The sequence below is a fragment of the Cottoperca gobio genome, chromosome 4 (assembly GCF_900634415.1).
Source record: "Cottoperca gobio chromosome 4, fCotGob3.1, whole genome shotgun sequence".
Taxonomy (NCBI): Eukaryota; Metazoa; Chordata; class Actinopteri; order Perciformes; family Bovichtidae; genus Cottoperca; species Cottoperca gobio.
Genome location: NC_041358.1, coordinates 20,125,667 through 20,149,696, shown reverse-complemented (window position 1 = coordinate 20,149,696; position 24,030 = coordinate 20,125,667). Strand labels below are relative to the sequence as shown.

General features: G+C 39.7%; 1 protein-coding gene across 1 annotated transcript; it reads left to right on the top strand.

The window, feature by feature from the left end:
* Positions 1–5,940: 5,940 nt before the first annotated feature.
* Positions 5,941–23,613, top strand: LOC115006973 (uncharacterized). The gene is given in 5 exon segments (XM_029429604.1): positions 5,941–6,048; positions 6,328–7,490; positions 7,492–8,419; positions 15,271–16,981; positions 20,197–23,613. Coding segments are annotated over 5 exon segments (6,852 nt in total). The 5' UTR covers positions 5,941–6,026; the 3' UTR covers positions 23,225–23,613.
* The last annotated feature ends 417 nt before the right edge of the window (positions 23,614–24,030 follow it).

The following is a 24,030-nucleotide window of genomic DNA, read 5'->3' as shown; positions in this document are numbered from 1 at the left end:
CGGCATCCAAAATAAAAAAAAGCATACAATAATAATTCACAAGTCATACAACAGCTGCAAGAACATTTATTACACCACAAGGATACTCATAAAACCTTCTCATGCTCTCAACCTGTGATTTAATTTTGGAGATTGAATTATCACACTTCCGGTATAATTCTAGCTACAGCTGGCTAACTTGATGTAGCTCCCGCCTCAAGGTTCAGTGAGTGTAGACATCTGCAGCTACAAGAAGTCTTCTTCAGCTCGAAGCGATAGGGAAGACGCCTCCCCGGGCCTTATCTGATCCAAATCAATAATGATGCCTCGAGGCCGCTGCACGCGGCTTACATTTAACAATAGATAAAGTAGAATTACTACACACGTTTGTTTGTCTGAATGAAGAGGACACACATTTATACGTGACTGTGTGTTACAAGCTGTCTATGTGCGCGCTCTCTCTCTCTCTCTCTCTCGTAAATATTTATACTTTGGAACTGTTAAGACTACAGGACAAAACCTATAGTAGATTGCATGTACAGGTCATGTGTTGTACTTTGATTTCAGGATGTTAATTCAAATCAAATCAGTCAAAAACGTGTAAAGTATTTTATACAATGCTGTGACATAATCAGGAGTTTACATCATGTTCCATAATTCAATACCTTGGTGGAGAACATAGGGCGACTTTAACAACCAATCTTGTGAATTACATCAAACTCGTCAAATGCTATGTGTGGATTTATATGTAGAATTTCCACAACTCTCTCTCTCTCTCTCGCTCTCTCTCTCGCTCTCTCTCTCGCTCTCTCTCTCTCTCTCTCTCTCTCTCTCTCTCTCAAATTCAAGCTCAAAGACGCTTTCTTGGCATGTGAAACATACGTGTGTAATGCCAAAGCAACTCACACGCACGCACACACATGTCATGTGTCATGTGTAAATATGTTACACACATACATCACATACATTAACTGGACTATGGAAAGTCAGGACGCATAATAAAAGTGTCTGTAAACATTATATTGGTGACATACAGCGAGATAGTAACAGGCACGTGCCAAATGCATACGCTCAACCTAGTTTGCAGAGGATTGCGCAATCCGAGGGGAGGCTCAGCTCGTCGCTGCCGCAGCTCGCATCGCTCCTGTATCTGAACAGAGAATACGCAAATTCAGCGATTTTGACTATAAAAATGATCAAAAAGATTAGAATCATACAGAAAATGCAGTTATAGCACAGACCAGTGGACAAATATACATTTCTATTTATTGTTATTTTCGTTTTTTACTTTTCATGATGGCTCTGCCTCCCCTGACCGCACGTCCCTGGATTTGATATGTTAATGTGATTGCTCCCTCTAGTGTTCAGCATTACAACTTGCAGGTGTTTACCACACCACGTCTCTTTCCAATTAATTATCTTAACTGAACATCCATTATAATGAACTGGTAGTAGATCCATTTACTGGCCAGTCAATACCTCCATTAGTAGATGCACTGTGACTGTCTCCATGTCTTGCTGTTTATTTTTCAGTGACATATTCTAAAGGTCAACATGGCCCTGACCTCTTTCATTGGTGACGCAGTGGACTGGTTGGGAGCAGGAACAGGATTGATGACTACATCGCTTTGGCTCGCACGTTTCTCACACATTAATAAAAATAATTAACAAAAAAATTGAACATTTAATTCTAATATTGTATAAACCATCCAGTGCCTCTTATGTTTTTTTCCATTCTTGCTTTGTCTCCACTTAAACCTCAAATTCAGGTTTCTTTCTTATTAGTTTTCATTTATCCTTGAATAGGTCTTGGATGAGAGACAGCAGACGACACCAGGCTCCTCAGTCAGGTCTGAAGGGGTCACGGCCACTGTTATGAGACCCTCACAAGCCAAATTCAGTAGCTGCTCATTTCCCTAACACTACGCAAGCACAATGCCTGCTCCTCTGGCAGAGGTATGAGATGTGATTTCCTTGATGCACAAAATAGACTACAGGAGGTGTTGAGTGATGGATGTTCCTTCAGATCCAAATCAGTCCTGACGCCAAGATTGAAGAGCTCATCTCCAGCTATGGTGCACTTAGAGACTGAATCAATTTATTTGTCCCCTTGTTCCCAAGACCAACACACTTCCATGTATCTATTTAAAGAAGCAATTAATGTAAAAGAAAAAAAAGACTTGCAAGTGCCAAGAACATTGGATTCTGGTCTCTCATAACCAACAGGCAGATTGATAACTTCCTCTCTTGGTTTGATTTGTCCATGTCAGAGTGATGTAGGGTTACTCGCCTACAACGTCAGATCATCGTATTTCTCTCAGACTCTTGATGGTCCATGTGAAAAGGTGGCCTGTTGACAAAAAACCCACGATGACGATCAATTGATTTAGTACGCAAGAGGCTGACTGACCACTCCTCCTGGCCCCTGAGGATAAATATATTGACGGGATGGACCCAAGGCAGTGGATTACTTGTCTTGCTTGAGGGAGTGCTCATCGTGCAGAGATAGTTTGGGACTGTTCAATAAGTACTATGGATAAGGTTTCAGTTGTGAACTACTGCTTAGGACTCCTGAGTTTGTTACTACTGCAGGGAGTTCTAAACGTGGAGGGACGGAGCATATTTAACCCTGGTAAGTGTGCATTGTTTTATATTCATCTATATATAATGAAAATGCAGCTGAGGATACTGAACGCAACTTCTGCAAACCTTAAATTGGTGCCATTGTTGGGTTTATGGTTCAGTTTGGCAAAAATGCAACAGGTTATGTAATCTGAAATGGAATGACATGTTCTGGTTATGTTTTGTGATATTCAGGGTGCTTACAGTTGCAGTTGTATTTGCTTTGTATGTGCAGGAAACCATGTTTTTAATCCAAAAGAAGACACAGATCCTCAGAGCAAGATTCTTGCAATGTTACTACACAAGAGCTTAGTTCCCGTTGAAAAGGACGATCCTCTAGGTGAGAGATGAAGTAAAATGGTGAAACTGATACAACTAACACAAATGCATTCTTTGCTTTGATGATGACGACTGGTTTTCCTTTCTGCAGGTCTTGAGCTGACCAATAAATTAGCTGAAATAGAAGAGGTAAGAACATTTACAGATTCGTCCTTGAAGCAACTTGTGGAAAGTCTATAATGATTTATCACTAAGTAAATATCTTGTGTTTGTGTAAAGATGGAGTGTGTTAAAAGGTGAATACATTCCACTCTGAATAAAAGCCTGTTACACAACTTCCTTACTAAAATCATTGGTGTTTTGACACTGAGGTGACGTCTACCTGCCGTGCTGCGTTTAATTGCTCTGATCTCTGCTTGTAGCTGCGGGCGCTCAGGGAGGACCTGGAGCTGGAGAGGGAGATCACAGCCAATTTGGCAGAAGGCAAATCCATAACTAAGAAGAGGGGTGAACGTGAGTTAAATATAGTACTTCTGGATTCAAATGTATCACACAAACCCATTTATATTTGTATTTTTATTCTGCATGTAAAATGTCTTTTTCTCATTTCGTCAGCAGCTTGCTTCTGGAAGTACTGCGTCTGACACGGACGCAAAGGGAGGAGGATCACTGTGAAATGTTGCTGCAAAGCCCAACATAGCCTTAAGACTCGAATCACCAGTAATATAATCTCACTGCATTTATTCCAGCAATATAGAGTTGTACCATAATCAAAGTCATCAATAAACATTTCCACCGCACTGAGGTGCTCTCATGAGAGATCTAAGGACTGAGGCTGCACATCTTTAATCTGTAAATAATCAGCTACTCACTGGAAATACTTGAGTGTCAGATATGACAAAATGCACTTCAGTGCAAAGACATATTATTGTTTTCGCAGGGAGTTCATTTGCTTAGTGCTCGTTTTTTTGTCGGTCTCTTGTGGCAGAACTGGGCACAACGTGTTTTTGTACGGCTGCCAACAAACATCACATCTGTCCATGCTTTTAGAAATGCACTGTTGTTTATTTTACCAAATAAATACAACTATAATGTGAATCTGTACTTTATGTTTCATATTGGGTTTTTTTAATCTTAAGAGAAAAAGATTCAAGAAGACTTGACTGAATGGGCTGTTTTTAGAGGTTTGAAAAGGAGACAATTATGTATTACTTTCCCATCAAAAGATGACACAATACTACTCAACAACATATCAATAATCTTAACTCTTTTACATACTTTTATTCTTTATTTGTTTAAAATATCAAATATGTTAAACAATGGAAATAAACGTCTAAGTGAAGGAATGTGACGGGTGAACTACTGCTCAGTAAAGTTCATCAGACAGGGTCTTTCGTGGCGATGGTGTCACAAAGCTGAGTCACAGGCTCAGTCTAAATAACAGGAGAGCTGCTGTGAAAAGGTCTGAATCACACAGAGAACAATGAACAGAGGAGGTTTCAGGGAAACCAGACTGAATGTGACGCTCAGCTGCATTCACAGCAGCATCAAAGAAAGTGTCCACTTTTGCTTTCAGCCAATGAATCATTTGCACAGATGTTTTTAAATATCTACAGTATAGTGATTATAACACAGTCTTCTGTGTAAGAAGGAAAAACATATGCCAAATAAATAATAAATGTCCAAATCTTTTTTTTCTCTCTTTTTAATGTCAAGTATTGAAAGGAAAGAAACAAAAGAACACATTTCATTATACCATAGATTGCTCTGTGGTGGTTCATTGCATATAGGCATACATAAATAATATTATTTTTGGGTTTATATCATTCATTAAATTTAATTATTACTTAGGATATTTGTTTTGCCACTGTCTCTGCTCCTGCGTGACATGTTGAAAGTTAATAGCCAGTGAGATGTCATTTAAATTAAGAAAAAAAAGAATAAATATCACATAATCTCTGCGTTCTAATTAAAATTATTTTTCAAATACAAATGTTTAACTAACATTCACTCCTTGTCGACTCTCGGAGGACGACAGAAAAGAAAGAAATTACAACAAGAAAAAGTGAACTTGATAAAACTAATCAGCAATCAATTGAAATGCACTCTGACTGAAAAATACGTCCCATGATAACAATTCAGTTTATTTGTGCACATTGCTGACATGATTATTTTGCCGCTATTTTCAAGGGTGTGTAAACTGACTCAACATGCATCATGCGTCACGACATTTGGACAACTAGGCTAACATGGGATGCTTTTGTAAACCTGTCTTCATCGAGAAACTCAGCAGTACATCATCACTGCCTGGTATTCAGTTTAACTCACAAACACAATGAGAACACTTTCTTTCTCTCTCTACACACACGCGACAGGTTGAGAGGTGACACATTGAAGAAGTGCTACTGTAGTTGTCAAATCCATATGAATGTGAAACAAAGTGTCATTGTTCATACAACTGCCCCGTCACACGACAGGCATCAGATACAAAACACCCTAACTGACAGAAAGGGTGTTATCTGTTTCAGTTCAGTCCATAAACTGCAGCACGGGCAGAGTGGGGTCAGTCCATCCTGTTGAGATAAGTCCACAGGAAATGAGCCAGCATCCTCTGTGCCACTCATACAATAGTAGTGAATAATAACATGTGCCAAAACGTTCAAACATTCTGAGGCAGTTCAAGACGAAAAAATAAAAAGTAATAACTTAACACATAGGGAAAGTTAAACTGAAGAAACTGCGTGAAAGGCAGTTTATAGATTTTACGAATGCTGTAACAGTTAGTTAAAACACAACAAATAAAAACGGAATAAATGTAAACCCTACAATAAGATTAAAATGGGTCCAATTTAAATGTAGAATTCCAAATATTAAGATTAGGTTCCAGCAGAAGAAACCTAATGAAATAAGTCATCGCCTATATCCAAGATCGTCACATTTGTCCACGTCCATGGTAGGGGAGATAGGGGGTTAAGATCAATGTTTTAGGGCAGCATGAAGGATTTGTAGTGTGATGGATGACTTTAGGGCGGGCATTTTGGTGGAGCAGAAAATGATTCCACCAAGCAGAGGTCAGCTCTTTAAGACAGCCCTACAGAGAAGAGCAGCACCGATCACAGTAACACGATCATAATATCAAACGGACAATGATGGATTCTCACTTCAGAGGTTGGTAGAATATTTAACTTGGTTCTGTTTTTTACTAAACTTTAAGAGAGAAAAAAACACCTTAAATGTTTTTCCTTTATCTTTGTATAATTATTCTTTGAGAAACTATGTCAAGAATTGAGTTTCATATTTGCATTAAACTCCATCAAATTTAAGTTGAAGAAAAATGTTGGCCTTTTGGATAAACAAAGAAAGATCATTACTTCTAATATTATGAGACATGCTTCATTTCAGATTTAATCTCCTGTGTCAAAACATGTCTTTATTTCAACTTCGCAGGCACCCTGTGGACGACACTCGTCCTGGTCACACTGCCACACCTCGCCTGCAACACGCTCTGCCCCAGCAGCTGCCAGTGTGCCTCTTTAGATTCTGTCATGTGTAGTGGCAACACCATTACAGATATACCAAAGGATTTGCCTGTCAAAACATCCTTTCTGATACTTAATGACACAAACATGAACGTCATAAATGAGCACAGCTTGGCAAACCGGGACCTCCTGTTGCGTTTCAGTCTGACGTACAGCCGCTTAGATGCTGTCCATCGCAGAGCCTTCCACGTTGCTCCGCAGCTCAAGTCTGTCAAGCTGTCGTTCAATGATCTCTCTTCCCTCCCTGCTCTGGTTTTCAGTCCGCTGACCACTCTGGAGCAGCTGCATTTAGATGGAAATCAGTTGGAGACCATAACGGCAGATATGTTTAAAGGATTGGCTGGGTTGCTGGACCTAGACCTGAGCAAAAACCAACTGAGTAGTCTTGCTTCAGATGTTTTCCATGGACTGACCAACCTCAACTTTCTGAACCTTGGCAGGAACTCCATAAAGAAGCTTCCACCAACCATCTTTCACTCCTTGACTAATCTTTCCGTGCTCATGATCTATAACAACGAGCTAGAGGTGCTGGAAGCTGGAATTTTTGATGAACTTGTCAACCTTAAGGTGCTAAAACTCCATCACAACAAGATTACCAGCCTTCCACCTCAGGTGTTCTGGTCACTGAGGAACCTGACGATCCTCTATCTGTCCTCCAACCGACTTCAGGCTATCCCGGAAAAGAGCTTCTACAACTTGCCCAAGATGAGCAAGCTTACCATTTTCAACAATCCGCTATTATCTCTGCCAGACCAGCTAATGGGTCACATGCCTGACATGAGGGACTTTTATCTGATTTACACTAGTCTCACCACTGTTCCTGGAAATTTGTTCGCTAACATGTCAGGACTCCAAATACTTAACTTCCATTTAAATGACAAGCTGAGGGAGTTGCCCTCAGACCTCTTCTGCTGTCTTCCCAAGCTTGAGAAGCTTTCATTGAGATCAAACGACCTCTATTATCTACATCCTCAACTGTTCTCCGAACTAACCAATCTGCGCATGCTGCTTCTCAATTTCAATAGACTGCAGAGTTTACCAGATAACATCTTTCAGGGCCTTAGAAAGGTTTTTTTTTGTTGATTTGAAGAAAAACCACCTAAAGACTCTTCCAGGAGATATTTTCTTGTCAAATACCGCTATGAAGGCTCTTAGTCTGAGTGGCAACCCCTGGGAATGTACTTGTAGTATTAGAGGTATTGCAAAATGGATAAGACATAATGAGAATGTTGTCCCTGACAGCCGGGATGTGATATGTCATAGTCCAGTATACCAACAGCTCCGCACCCTTGCCTCTCTGCGTGATGAGGAGTTCAACTTGTGCAATGCCACGACACTCACGTCAAGTTATTATTTTACACACGAGCCAACGAAACCATCGAACGCCATTTCAACCAGCGGACAAACGTCAGTTGTAGCTTCAACAACCACACTTCCCACGACAACATCAATCACCACTCAAGGAGCTTCCCAACTAGTCACCATCCCAACAACCACACTGCCCACGACAACACCAATCACCACTCAAGGAGCTTCCCAACTAGTCACCATCCCAACAACCACACTGCCCACGACAACATCAACCACCACTCAAGGAGCTTCCCAACTAGTCACCATCCCAACAACCACTCCAACTACCAAACCATCTGCTTTACATACCACGATCCCACCTACAACTCTCCAAACTCCCACCACCACCCTGCCTAACATTGAGTTTCTTGACATTACTGAGAATCCCTCGTCTCATGACATGTCACCTCATTTCTATGACACATTGGTGGTTGAACAGGGGCCCGAGTTTGTTCACCACAACCATATCATGGGCCGGGTGTACGTGTGGTTTCTGCCCTCGGATGCGACATTGACCGGGCTACTCATGTTTTGTTACATGCTTCTTGTGGCCGCAGGCTTGTTCCTCATTTTTGTTGCCATGTTTTGCATGTATCACCTCAACCAGACCATAGATGAGCTGAAGGCTGAGCTTGCACATCCTCCAGGATAACAAAACATGTTATCAGGCCGTGTGCACAAGAGACCAAACTGTCCTTTTCCAGAAGTTGCAGTTTATAAATGATCCCTCTTGGGTGTAGGTCTTCTTGATGTCGTGTTAGATTGTATCCAATTTTAATACTTTAAGACAGTCCCACTTGGAATTTGGGATTCAACATATTGTGATAAAGTTTCAAATTAAGGTATTTTGAGGTAGCACAGTTTTACGGTTAGATAATACAGTATTTAATATTATATCATACAGTACAGGAATATACTATGTAAGCTTTGAAAACAGTTATGCTAATGTTCTATATAATGTATGTGCTGTAAGGTTTGCTTGATTAATCAAAAGAAAAATAATCAGCAGTTATTTTGAGAATTGATAATAATAATAATAATAATAATAATAATAATAATAATAATAATAATAATAATAATAATAATAATAATAAGCTTTATTTGTATACCACCTTTCATACAAGAATTGCAGCCCAAAGAGCTTCACGGCAAAAACATAAAAATGAGTATAAATTATCAATTGATAAATTAGTTTAAGTAATTTCTCTATCAGCTGATGAAATGTGAAGATTTGCTAGTTTGAATTGTTTGTCTGACAAATGAAGGAATTAATTAAGCTTTAAAAAAAACACATGTAAAACAAAACTTTCTTTCTGTCATCCATTCTTACATATCACTCTGTCTTAAAGTTCTGTGATAAATGCGAAACCTACGTCTAACAGTATATGTATGTTTTCCTTTTTAAATTGATCTGTTTTTCTTATGTAGAGCGCAAAGTTAAGACTTAAAGCAAAGTTAAGACTTAAAGCAAAGTTAAGACTTAAAGTAAAGGTAAGCCCAGTAGTCAAAAGTAACACATGTGATTTGTTTCCCTCTAGTGGTGAAAGCTTCAAACTGCATGAAGAAACAACACATTTTAAAAACATTGTTGACTGTAACATTTGGTCTGAATATATTGTATTATGTGCAAATGTCTTTTTATTCCTTTTTTATATATTTTTTATATTATATGTATATAAATATACATATACAAATATACATATAATATAACCGATCAAACTAAGTATATTTAGCAACCCTTACTCTTACAGTATGTACACTGTTGCAGCTTTGTGATCACACAGCTGAATATATACATCAATAAATCTATTGAAGTTTATTTTTTCATAATCTTGTGCCAGGGCACCAGTTGTATTTGAGACATCTGCTTCTGTATACATCCCTCTTATCTGAGTTTCTTATACTTGGAATTAGGGATACATGTGGATTCCAAAAAATAAATAATATGTGGATATTTGGAAAGCATCAATATCATGCTTGTAATATCCTTCAAAACAGGGAGCTCTGATTCAGTAATATTTCAGATTTCACAAGGAAAATATCTGTTGAGATGACTTCCCATGTGATCTCACAAGCCTGCATTATAAAACAGAACCACAACTATGTGCACACAGTAAGATTCCCTTTTTTGGACTGGTCAAAGATCACCTAAAACATCAAATAACTTACAAAAGAGCCGAGAAAAGGATTGAAAAAAACAAAGTTGCTACTTCATTTTATCCTAGTTTTCAGAAAAAATGTTTTTAATGATAATAATTCCATTTAAAATGATTATGTGAAGGCTAAACAATAGAGAATGTTTCCACTGCTGGTCCAAAAAGCTTTTAAACTTGCACAAAATGACAGCGGATGCCACAAATTCCACGAGAAGTGATTGGACTTTAAAACAAACGGCAAACAAAAGAGGATGAATAAGTGAACAGCACCCAAGTTCATTGCTATGGCAACGGGTGATTAGGCCTTTCCAGTAGACTGAGCTCACACAACAGTGGTCATACACACACACACACACACACACACACACACACACACACACACACACACACACACACACACACACACACACACACACACACACACACACACACTACTGACAGTAAAAGGGAGTGAGCATGAGGAGAGGAAATAATACTGCAGGGGTCACAAGGAATATTTGACCACAATGGCAAACAAGTTTCTTTTAATCCAGATTGTATTGTCTGTGGTGACTTTTATTTTAACCTGGTATTCAGGGATTTTCCACAGCACATTTCTAACTCTGGTCACAGCAGACTCTTGGCTGTAGAGTAGAGCGATAATCCTAAAGTCCAATAATTAACAGTTAGAAAGCCTTTTGACGTTAACAAAATATAATATTAGCCAAACATGTTGCCCAAGACATCTTCAACAACATTATTGGAATGTGTTTCTATCTCTCCAGCTGTTTTTTCATAAAGCCCAATTCTAAGTTCAGTCATGCCCTATTTACCTATGTAATTATTCATTTTCAAATAGTTTTGGGAAAATATACACTCACTTTATTACCATGTAGAGCTGTTTTTCTTTTAGTGCCATTACTATCTTCAATCTGTCACTTTTGCTCATCTAGATGCAACACTACTGGAGCAAATTCAGGGAATTTTAGCTCCTCAAATGTGAAATGATGTTTATGGGAAGTACTGAGTACTGAGCTCAGACACTAAACTCTCTTTGTTGTTAAACAGGGAGAAATAAGGCAAATTTGACTAACTTTGTTTTTTCTTTCTGATTGCTTACTGCTGACCTTGTGGCCTAACTCAGATGAAGACACGGAACAGGAACTTCTGTAAGATTGTGACACATTACGTAGTTTCAGTGATAATTTATTAGCTCACAGTTAGCACTAAAACAGTGCTTTCTAACAATTGTCCAGTTACCAGACTATGTTTTGTGCGCCATGGCAACTGACTATACGTTAACTCCACCCTCCCTATCAGTTTTCTGTTGTGAGGAGTTTGTGTGACAATTTTAAACAGATGGGTTTACTTACACCAACGCAGGAATGTTAAATGCTGCAGAACACTTGCTGCTCAGCCTTTTTCCCCCACTGATTTATTGAAGAACATACCACTCCACATTTTAGCACCAAAGCTAAATCCCACTGAGTTTACATTAACAGGTTGAGAAAAACCCAACATTCAAATACTTTCTCCTTTACAAAGAACATTCAGAGTCAGTCTAATGCTTTCTTTCATACTGCTTGATTACTTGAATGATTTTTTGGAAACAATCTAGATATTTATGATTCAGTCAGTCTTTTTATTCTTATTAATTTTCCCAAACATGACTGCACTAGGGTTCATTATGAATTCAATCTGCAACACAAGTGAGATTGAACAGACGTTTGCAGGTTTTTTTCTTGTTTTTTGGGATCATCCTGCAATCCTGTAATTGCAAAACTGTAATTCCCAACAGTGGATTTGTGAATGTCTAAAACTGCCAAGTGCCCAAACCATCGGCTTACAAGCATACCAGGGACGTCACAGCAAAGATATGTGCAGCGGATACTTAAATTTGCACACCCAAACAAGAATGTGCGTACACACAAAACAATGTCACAAACAAAGACAACTCTATAAACCAAACCAAATTCCCATCCTTCTTATCACCCTAACTTCCGATATAAATATACTTCTTCTTCCTGGAGGAAAAAAATGTCATTACATGATTGAAAACATATGGATCCTTAAGATGAAGCACGGCTCACACATCCGCTTACAAGCACAGAGAGCCATATACTGTAAACTCAAATTACCAGAGGGTGGGGCTTCCCCTTGCTTGCTTGATCCCCCACCACCACATTTAGCAAAAAATGTGAGCGTGAGTGTGTGAGAGGAACAGAGGGGGCAGGAGGTACAGCTGGGACGCTGAACAGTGCCACTGAAGCTTCAGAAAAAGGACCTGCAGATTTCATGAGCTCAGGACAAAAACAAAAAACTGGTTGGTGAGGGGAATCGAGTGATGACGAAGAGCAGGAAAATGTGATGGTGTGAGAGTTCAGACGGTGCTGGAAACTTTCATCAGAGGATTTGTGAAGCTGGAGGACGAAGGGAGGAAGTACATAAAAGATAACTCACACCAACTCACTGTCACTTTTCACTCAATCGTCAGCCACCACAGGAGGTAAGTTCTGCCAAATAGCATGCTGTCCTGGTTAACAGAGTGCTGATCGCTACGTACTTGTAAAATACTTGTCAAGAATAAAGAGGCAGGAAGATCTCAGGATGGAATTAATCTCAACCTAAATAAGATAAGGATAACTATCAATGAGTTATAACAGCAATACGTTTGTGTAATCTATGGGACTTATATCTTAACAAGACGACCTTCTGTATAATAATTCAATGTTGTTAAATAAGGTGTGTATTCATGTGTAAAGTACAACACTGCCTTATGGATTCTTAGTTTGCGCCGAATTCAGTCAAATTCTCTGTTTGAAAATGTTATTTATTTATTTTTGGATAACTTGAGTCTTAACACTATGTTAGATAAAGTGGTAATCAACAACTTTTAATATAAAATACAAATTAAGTTATGTGGCTTGACTGCTGCTCTCTGGCAGTACTATTCCCCACTTTATTAGTTCAGTCTTTTCATAACAGCCAAAGTGCTGATCCTTCAGCCATGGCACAGGGGGAAAAAAATCAAAGCAATTAATGGTGAACTGGATGTGCTTTAGCCATTACACTGTACTGCAGGGCATTCCAGGTTGTCCCAGTCGCGAGCAGACGGTGGTTTTTGTTGGACTGGGACGTTATGACATATTCCCGACAGGAAACATGGTTTAGCTGTTTTTGTGGATTTTGTTTCTAGAAGCAGTGCCGCCAGAATGTGTCATGTGTCTGAAAGTTACTAAAGCTGCTTAACGGTGTATTTTAAATGTAGTAATGTTTTCCACTGCAACACATACAGGAGAAGGGGAACTATATACAGATAACACATTACTCATTGGATTTCTGGTAGTTGCGTAATCAGATACACATCCCTGACTTAAATGTGAACTTTGACTTTTCACATAAGTAAAGAAAAGGGAAATGGTGGTAATGATGAATCCAGTGGGTGTTATCCCACACAACCTAATTTAAACAAATAAGAAGGACATTTAAAACTAATGTTTAGGGTTAGGGTTATTGAATGTAGCAGTAAAAGTAAGGAGTACTGGAAAAGTAGAAGTACTGGTAGGGCTGGGAATAAAGAGTAACATAATATAGCACAGTAATAACGTTTGACTAACAATGAAAACATTGTTTTCCCTCTCACAGCAGGGACCCAGCACATCACCTCTTGAGTGAAAGCAGATATGAGTACAAAATGTATTGAAAATGGAAACAGCTGTGATGCCACAGGATGTATTTTATGACCATGTCTTTGATGTGAAAAGAAAGAGAAGAAGAAAAGAAAGAAAGAAAGACAGAAAACAGGAAAAATATATAATAAAGCTGGGACCTCTGTGGCTGAGCTCAATTGAGGGACATACTGGTTTCTTTAGAAAGTTACTTCCTCGGAAAGACTCTCCCTGCACCCTAATACACCTCAGCCACTGAGAAACAACTCATGCTTGCCAACCTTAAGTTGCAGAACTTTAAATGGATTTGTATGGAGAAGCAGGTCATTACGTTGGCACAGCTTTGCCTTTGGAGCCTCCTGCGCCATAACAAACAGCGAGGAGCGCAGCCTCCGCCACAGCCTCAAACATGTGATGAACCATAGACACAACACAGAGATCCTTTTGCTTGTGGTAGCAAACCAAACACCATTTCCATATTCAATGAGGACATACTCTGCAGTTTGAGGATTAACATTCTGCAGCAAACTTTCCATGTGAGCTCCAACAATGTTGTTGAGTACAATTCCTGAATGGATGATTTAAAAGCCAAAATGCTACTAAACATAGTGTTTTAACAGCAAACACAGTTAGGCAACTCTCCTAGCTACAGGCAACACTGGAGTAAAACACTGGATCAATTTATGCAAATGTCTCCTTTTTGGTTTAAACAAGAATGCTGAGGCTGCAACATGTAAGCACTGTTACTAATTAGTGTTGCCTTCAGTATAACTGCCCTATTATGGTGATGATTTAAAGCGCAGAGAACCCCCATTGTGGCCCCCTTTTTTTGTGAGAAGACAAATCTCAGAGTAGTGCAGTGAATTGAAAACATAACAAATGCAAAAATGCTCCCTGTGGTTCCATGAATGTTTAGAGTGAAGCAGTTTATGAGACCCTATTATTAATATACAGAGTCAACACATTTAAATTGGAATTCCTTTTCAGAGCTATTTCTTTTTAAATCTCTATTGTTTTATGTTCCTGGCATTTTTGTTGTGTCCTTGTTAGTCAGCTTTCAAACAGAGATACTGGCATCAACCTGTGCAAAGCTCAGCACTGACCTAAAGATGCTAAATGGTAAATGGAGTTTGTATAAATCTTTTCTAGTCTTTTACGGCAACTCGTGTATCGAAGTCCCAGTATTGCACTTCCATAAGGTTGGGGTACTTACAAAAGACAGAATTGTAAAAAGGTTAAAAGTAGCAGAGGCCAACATAACCTGACTTTTAGTCAAACACTAGACATGTCCCCTTAATGCGACTAGATAACATCTTTTGCTACGCCCTTCCTGTCTGGTAAATGAACATGTCTTTCAAAACACCACTTTCCTCACAGCCATTTTGTAAAACTGCCATTCTTTTAAAAATGGGAAGTGATGTCATTTGAGTATCCTTCTTGGATTTGACTCCAGTCCTCCAGAGCTACAGAGGACATTGAAAAGTGAAAGTACTCACAGTGACTAGTTAACTGACTTTGACATGTACATTTTGTGGACTACCCCTCTAAGGACTAAAAGCTTTATTTTATTTTATAAATGTTTTACTATGTCATTACAATACCCTGTTTAAATAGCCCTTTGCCATCCATGTAAATCTAACACAAAATTCAAAACCAACCTGGACTCTAACATAGCCGTTTTTTCTGTTCTAGGTTAAATAATGGACCTGCCCCAGACCCTTCATGTGCTCCTACTTCTCTGTTCTCTCAACGCTGTTGTTTGGGCTTGTCCAGATGGATGCAAATGTCAAGGAAGCAAAATCCTCTGCAACGGCCTCTCAGACTTCCCCACAACTGTGCCTTCATCTACCACCGCCCTCTACTTCTCCAATTGCAGTATCCACTTCCTGAAACCAGAGGACTTGACTGATTTCTCTGATGCCCTGAGCGTCTTTGTGATTAAAGACACTGTTTTAAGGGAAGTGCACACTGGCACATTTGATTCCACTCCGAATATAGCTGCCTTAGGGTTTACTACCACCGAACTGCAAGATCTCCCTGAGGCCTTGTTCCAAAATCTTCAGAAGCTTGAGTCTCTGCATCTAAAGAGCAACAGGCTCCTGTTACTCCGCCCTAACTGGTTTTCCATGTTGGCACAGCTGAAAAGCCTTGACCTCAGTAAGAACCTTTTCACTTCTGTACCTGTGGAAACTTTTCACCCTCTTACTGAGCTGCATTACCTTTTTCTCTCTGGAAACAATATAAGTCAACTACCTAGAGAAACATTCAAGGGTCTTTCTAAGCTGAAAACCTTACGCCTTAACAAAAACTCGCTACAGGAACTCCCCCTTGGCAGTTTGGATGACCTTGGAGACCTGGAGGAACTATCCCTACATGACAATCTAATCACTCACCTCCACCATGACCTGTTCTCCAAGACTTTGAAACTCCAGAAGCTGTTCCTCTCCAACAACAGGCTCACATCTCTTCCAGAAGGGATCTTCTTAAACCTGCCCGTCCTTTCCCAGATCTCCCTGTATGAAAACCAGCTGGAGAGTCTGGGGCCAGGAGTGTTTGGGCCCATGGCCCTGCAGGAGTTGTGGCTGTATGACAACAGGCTGAGTCGTGTGGAGGATGACACATTCAGGAACCTGACTCAGTTACGTCTCCTGGTGCTCAGTCGCAACCACATCAGCTCTGTATCCATCAAGGCCTTTGGAGGGTTGGAGCAGCTCGGAGAAGTATCACTTCACACCAATCAGCTCACAACCCTGCAAGCTGGGACTTTCCAGGGTCTGCCCAGACTGGTCAACATTTCCTTGGAGCACAACGTCATCAGCGCTCTCCCTTTGGGTTTTCTCCACGGCGTGAGCAACCTGGGACAGATAGACCTGCAAAATAACTCCCTTCACAACCTGCCACAGGAGAGTCTAGATGCCCTCACTGCAGCAAAGGAAGTTGTCTTGCAGCAGAACCCCTGGAGGTGTGACAAGGATATTCTCCCACTTAGAGACTGGCTGACAAAGCACCCATCCAAGGCCAACCAAACTCTTGTTGTGTGTGAAACACCTTTCAATCTGAACGGTGAGGTAATTGCTCTGCTGGCAGATGAGAACTTCCTGCCTCTCAGCCCTACAGAGGAGCCTGTGTTGACCTCAACTGAGAAGAGGCGGAAACCCCACACTCCTCCAACGAGACAAAGCACTTCCTCCCCTGCAGTCAAGACCATCCCCACCTCAGAGCATGTGGAGGTCACCAGCGGTGGACAAGGGGAGAAGGGAACAGTTTCTAATGATTCTTCAATCATCCTCATTGTCATCGCAGTAGTGGCCACTCTCATCATCAGCACTTTCATTATCAGCTGTTTGTGCTGGAGGAAGAACAAGAAAGGAAGGGGAAATATCGGCCGCAGAAATAAGAACTCTGTGCTGTAACGAGACCACCCAATATTTGCAAACCAAGAACTTTTAAGGCCAAGGGAAAATGCTCACTGATTAATGTGTTTACTTGGAAAATATGCAGCCCAGTGTTGATTTTAGTCTCAAAGGCAATAGAAAGAACCACTTCAGCTCCATTCAGATGTACCAGCTAAGAAGTTAACTTTTGAATTCATTAGCTTTCAATTTTAATGATCAAATTTACCAGCCAGTATTCCTTCATGTGTGCTGTAAAAACAGTCATTGTATGTACTAACGGTAAAACCACCCATGTTGCAATCTTGAGGGCAACCTGGACATTCTGGTGAGTGTAAGCTCAAATGCATTGAAACGGTGTTCTTCTTTTCGTAGAACTAAGATTGCATTCAGTGCTTTGTTAAAACTATTTCCCATTTTTCAGTATTAATTGCAGCTTGACAATGATTCTTTGTGCTAACAACAATACATTTAGGAGACAGTTTTACTTTTTTGCAAAATGTCTATCCATGAACAATTATTTTTGACTCAACTGTAACACAATTTCATCCTTTGGTTTCACACATTCAATGCAAAATGCTACTATATTTTGAATAAATGCACTACTTTTAATCTTAAATTGTGTTAATCATTTACTTAACTAAGTGGTATTAAATGCATGTTCCCTGAATATGATAGCCAGTTATCCGTTACCTACACATTGAATGTAAGACTCTTCAGTTGATCCAAAATGCAGTGGCACGTGTATTGACAAGAACAAGGAAACGGGATCATATTACTCCTGTATTAGCTGCTCTGCACTGGCTCCCGGAAAAATACAGAATAGAATTCAAAATCCTTTTCCTGACTTACAAAGCAATTAATGGTCAGGCTCCAGCATATCTTAAAGATCTCATACTACCTTATAAACGAACTAGAGCATTACGCTCCCAGACTGCAGGGTTACTTGTGGTTCCTAGAGTCTCTAAGAGTACAATGGGAGCCAGAGCCTTCAGTTATCAAGCTCCTCTCCAGTGGAACCAGCTTCCAGTTTGTGTTCGGGAGGCAGAAACCCTCTCCACATATAAGAGCAGGCTAAAGACTTTCCTTTTTGATAAAGCTTATAGTTAGGGCTGGCTCAGGTTTGCCTTGGATCAGCCCCTAGTTATGCTGCTATAGGCTTAGACTGCCGGAGGACACCTCCCTGCTCTCTTCCTTCTCTCCCTCTCTCTTCTTCTCCCTCTCTATCTGTATGCATTTATGTAAATGTATGTTACTAACACAGCATCCGGGGCATCATCCCCGGAGTTTCTGTGTCTCTCATGTGGCAGGTTGCCACTGATAAAGTTTACGTCAGGATCAGGAATCGTGGCTGCGCCTGCTGCCCTGGTCCTGCTGGACACCGGGAAGCCTTTTTGACATTTTCCTGGATTCATCCAAACTTTCTCTTTTTCAACACAACATAATTTCTGTCAAACGTTGTATTTGTACTATGTTGTTTATCCTGTACACACGACATCTATTGCACGTCTGTCCGTCCTGGGAGAGGGATCCCTCCTCAGTTGCTCTCCCTAAGGTTTCTTCCATTTTTCCCCCTTTAATTGTGGGGTTTCTTTTAGGAAGTTTTTCCTTGTGCGATGCGAGGGTCTAAGGACAGAGAGTGTCGTAACCTGTACAGTCTGTAAAGCACACTGAGACAAATGTATAATTTGTGATATTGGGCTATACAAATACATTTGATTTGATGATTTGATGTGTAAAGGAGGATACAACAAATAAAGGTTTAAGAAATAAAAATAGAAAAGTAACATTACACTGAAAAACTGTATCATAAGAGAGAATATGAGAAGAAAATATGAGAAGAAAATACATTAACACATCTAAAAGTATTGAGATTATGTTTTTTTATGCAACATGCCGTGGTCTACTTTTTGCAGGGTGATGATCCTTTTGTGATTACTAAATAGTCATTAGACACAGAATGTTTAAACACTCATATGTTACTGATTATGCTGAATGTATCAATTCAAACAAAAATAACAAAAATAACTTCAGACTAAGTAGAAGTACAAGTATGTGAAGGAAATGAAGCACAGCTTGATACTGCACCACAAACTTTACGTTGCATTCTGAATTTTTTGTTTTTTAGTGATGGTGTACATTTATCACTGGTAATAACTACAGCCACCTATCTACTATATGTCTACTTTCCTCTCCATTAAATCAATTATATACAAAAGACTGCCATCTAATGGTAGGAAGTCAGATTGATGTTTTAAACTTTTACAATCCAAAAATCCCACCCTTTGCTTTGCCTAAGCCAAAACAAATGCGTCACACATGCTGTAATGTATGTATAATTGTTGCCTGACAATAACAAAGTTCTAGGAAGGAAGCTAAAACAAAACATAATCAACAAACTGGAGATACAGGCATGTGAAATGGAGGTTTCTGCTTTTCCTGATGTGGGAACAGATGCATATTTTCAAAATGACAAAATGTTTATATATCATATAGTATGTTTAGAGTGTGTGCATGAATGATAAGTATTCAAGCTTTTATCTGTTGTTTACGTTACTGTCCTGGGTAAATAACTTAACATACCTAACACATCAGATGGTAGGTACTGCAGTCTTCGTCAGTGGTAAAAGCTAAATCATCCACCAAATGTTAAACTAACATTCAATACCTTTGTATGCAGTGATATTACTTTATATTACTTTAATCTAGAATATTCAGAATATTGAAAAAAAAGAGTTTGTGGATGCTGTTGAAATGTCGGTGATTGTAAGAAATAGGGACATTTTTTAAAATTTGTAATCAACACCATTCAGAAACAATTGGAGCCTTTCGGCAGAGCAGTGCTGTAACTGCCTGATATATTAAATTAAAGTCATTGCTCTTATCTCAAGCTCCAGAAGTGTGTTAGACCACGCCTCACATGGGATGCAACACACTTGAGTACTGCCGGCCAACATCAATACAGAAGATAACTAATGAAACTACGCTTGTTTGTGTCTCCTCACTGCTGTGACAACCTGTTTCATCCTGTGACAAGAAATAAAAAGGTAGGTGTTTGGCATTTGACTGTAACAATTCACAGATTTAATGATAATGTTACAGATATCTCATATACTATCACAAGAAAGATGAATCATACATTCAACTACCTTCTAAACTGTATACAAGGTCCAAGTTGAATCTACTGAATTTCACAAGTTGTAAATTATTACTTTGTTTTCTTTTTATAGTGAATAAGCATGTCAAGAGGAGAAATCATCGTTCTTTTTCTGTCTTTACTGTTGGATTCTTCATCGACTCAAAACATAGAATGTTTAAAAGAGACAGACTGCCCCAAAGAAAACCAGGTTGTTTTCAGTTCATCTACGACAGAAATCCCACACTTCCTGAAACCAGGTGTGACAGAGGTTTTCTTTGTGGAAAGCCAGATTGAAACAATCCCCAAGGCAGCCTTTGTTAAAAGCCCACAGCTTGTAAAGGTGGAGTTTATGAACACCATCACGACATCTATTGAACCGGGAGCTTTTGAAGGTTTGGTAGACCTCAAACAAATCGAGATCTCCAGCACTCCATTAATGTCGATCCCAGTGGGAGTCTTTAAAAACCTCAGCAACCTGGAGCAAATTACACTAAAGTTAAACAAGATCCGTAGTCTGGAGAAAGGCTTGTTTAATGGCGTTGAAAAAGTAAGAGAGCTCCTGTTACATGGGAACGAGATCGCATCGATTGAAGACGGGACCTTTGATGGTCTCGAGAATCTTATAATGCTACATTTAGCTAAAAACAAGCTCTCTGCTGTATCTGCAGACTGGTTCTCAAACCTAAACAAACTGCAGGTACTACGGCTGTACGAGAATCAGCTGACCACCATTCCTGAGGAGATTTTTCAAAATTTACCAAACTTGAAGGAAATTGGCTTGCAAAAAAACAAAATATCAGAATTGTCACCTAACCTATTTCCACATAAAGACAAACTAAATAGACTGTATTTGGAAAGTAATTGTCTGACTGGTTTACCTCATGGATTCTTCGTTGGCTTCTCTCAGCTTAAAATGTTGACCCTACAGAAGAATGAATTAACAAGTCTACCACCTGTGCTTTTTGGAGAAATGCCTAAATTGACAGATTTAAGCCTGAGTCAAAACAATCTCAGCACTCTTCCTAAAGGAATATTCAGCCCTCTGAAGAAACTCAAGAAGTTAGATCTGTCTAAAAATCAGTTTGTCACTCTGTATCCTGAGTACTTTGAAGGCCCTGAGATGCTCACAGAACTGAATCTACTGAACAACAAAATAAAGTCGCTGGACGAAGATGTGTTTGAAAAGCTACACTCACTGGTCACACTCAAGCTATCTTTCAACGACCTTCAGACGCTTCCAGGGGATATTTTTAATCCTTTAACAAAACTGAAAAAACTTTACCTCAATGACAATCCTTGGCGTTGTGACTGTAATCTGATAGATCTTCACCTCTGGATGAAGGCGAACTCTGACAAGATTATGTCTCCTGTTTTCTGTGAGTATCCAGAAGATCGAAAAGGGCAGAAAATCATAACATTAACTGAGGATCAATTTATTTGCCACACCCTTCCCCCCACAACCCCCACCCCAACCACAACTACTACAACCCTCCCAACCACAGAACAAACTACCACCATTATTACTACCACAACACCAACCACCACTTTACCAACCAGCACAACCACCACTACACTCTCAACCCCAGAACCAATTACCACCATCGTTACTACCACAACACCAACAACCACCATGCCAACTACAACTACAACTACAACAACCACTCCTGTCTTCACCACGCCACTAGCCACAACAACCACAACAATACCAACAACTACGATTCTGCCAACAACCACACCCACACCCACAACCACGACAACCACGACAACAACCACAACGACTATAACAACAACTTCACCTACGCCGGCAACAACAACCACACCCACAACTACTAGAACGACAACTGTACCCACGACAACAACCACACCCACGACCACTATTACCACAACTATACCTTCAACAACTATGCCCACAACCACTATTACCACAACTACACCTTCAACAACTATGCCCACAACCACTATTACCACAACTATACCTTCAACAACTATGCCCACAACCACTATTACCACAACTACACCTTCAACAACTATGCCCACAACCACTATTACCACAACTATACCTTCAACAACTATGCCCACAACCACTATTACCACAACTACACCTTCAACAACTATGCCCACAACCACTATTACCACAACTACACCTTCAACAACTATGCCCACAACCACTATTACCACAACTATACCTTCAACAACTATGCCCACAACCACTATTACCACAACTACACCTTCAACAACTATGCCCACAACCACTATTACCACAACTACACCTTCAACAACTATGCCCACAACCACTATTACCACAACTACACCTTCAACAACTATGCCCACAACCACTATTACCACAACTACACCTTCAACAACTATGCCCACAACCACTATTACCACAACTATACCTTCAACAACTATGCCCACAACCACTATTACCACAACTACACCTTCAACAACTATGCCCACAACCACTATTACCACAACTACACCTTCAACAACTATGCCCACAACCACTATTACCACAACTACACCTTCAACAACTATGCCCACAACCACTATTACCACAACTACACCTTCAACAACTATGCCCACAACCACTATTACCACAACTACACCTTCAACAACTATGCCCACAACCACTATTACCACAACTACACCTTCAACAACTATGCCCACAACCACTATTACCACAACTACACCTTCAACAACTATGCCCACAACCACTATTACCACAACTATACCTTCAACAACTATGCCCACAACCACTATTACCACAACTACACCTTCAACAACGATGCCAACAACCATCCCCCTTACGACTATCCGACCAACTACCTGCCAAACAACGACGCCTCCTCCACAAACCACTCCAGTGATCTTAACCATGGAGCCGGTTACTCAGGAACCATCGCCCTCCGTCATGTATCAATACAGAAACAAATTTCAGAGGTGCAAATCTCAGATGATGATCTACACCGCGCTGCTGGTGGTGGAGATCACTTGCACACTGGTGCTGGGTAAGTTTACCCTGTCCCTTTACCGCCTACTGCAGTGTAGGGAGAATATGAACCAGAGGGTCGAACTCACACGCTTCTCCTACAGAAGGGAGGTCATCCTCAGGCCTCTATGAGGGGCAGAGACTGATGAACTCTAAACAACAACTCACTTGTTTAATGCCAATGATAGTAAATGAGCACACAAGCAGCCATATGACCTGCCAAAGCATAAAATAAGATAAGATATTGTACCCTTCTATTTGCTTGTATAAAGGCTAACATGTAATATTAGCAACAATTGTGATATATTATCAATAAAAGTAATGATATACATTCCCAATATTATCATATTGATGATCACATGCTTTTTAGCAAGATGTGCATAGCATGTGGATATGTCTCATCTGGAATTTCTTTGGCTGTAAAGGATTTCTGAAAAAAATATATATATATATAGGTAATCATAATAATGTGTTATACGCACAATGCATCGTAAAATGATTAAAAACCGTCTTCCTGGAAATCTATTTGTCTGCTTCTGAATGAAATCCAGGCACTTGGACACAACAAACACCTCTTACAGCAGGGGGAGACAGAGATCCACGAGACTTAAAATTATGTCTCATTCACAGAAAATAAAAGGAGTTTAGGAAAATCAATCTAACACAATCTAGAATTGGTGAAAACATGTTTGTAATTTAGATGACATGAATTGAATGAAAAGTATTGTATTGTTTCTTCTGCCCAAGTTAAGTATTCCAGCTTTATCATTTCTTCAACAGTAGTTTTCTGTTAAAGTAGCTATCTTATGATGTTACTTACTAAAAATTATTGCACCCTTTCCATAAAATCAAAATGTATCTCTACAGCTAAACAAATTAATCCCACAGGTAACATATGAAGTGACAGAGTAAAAAGCACTGAGCAGACTTTGAAAGAG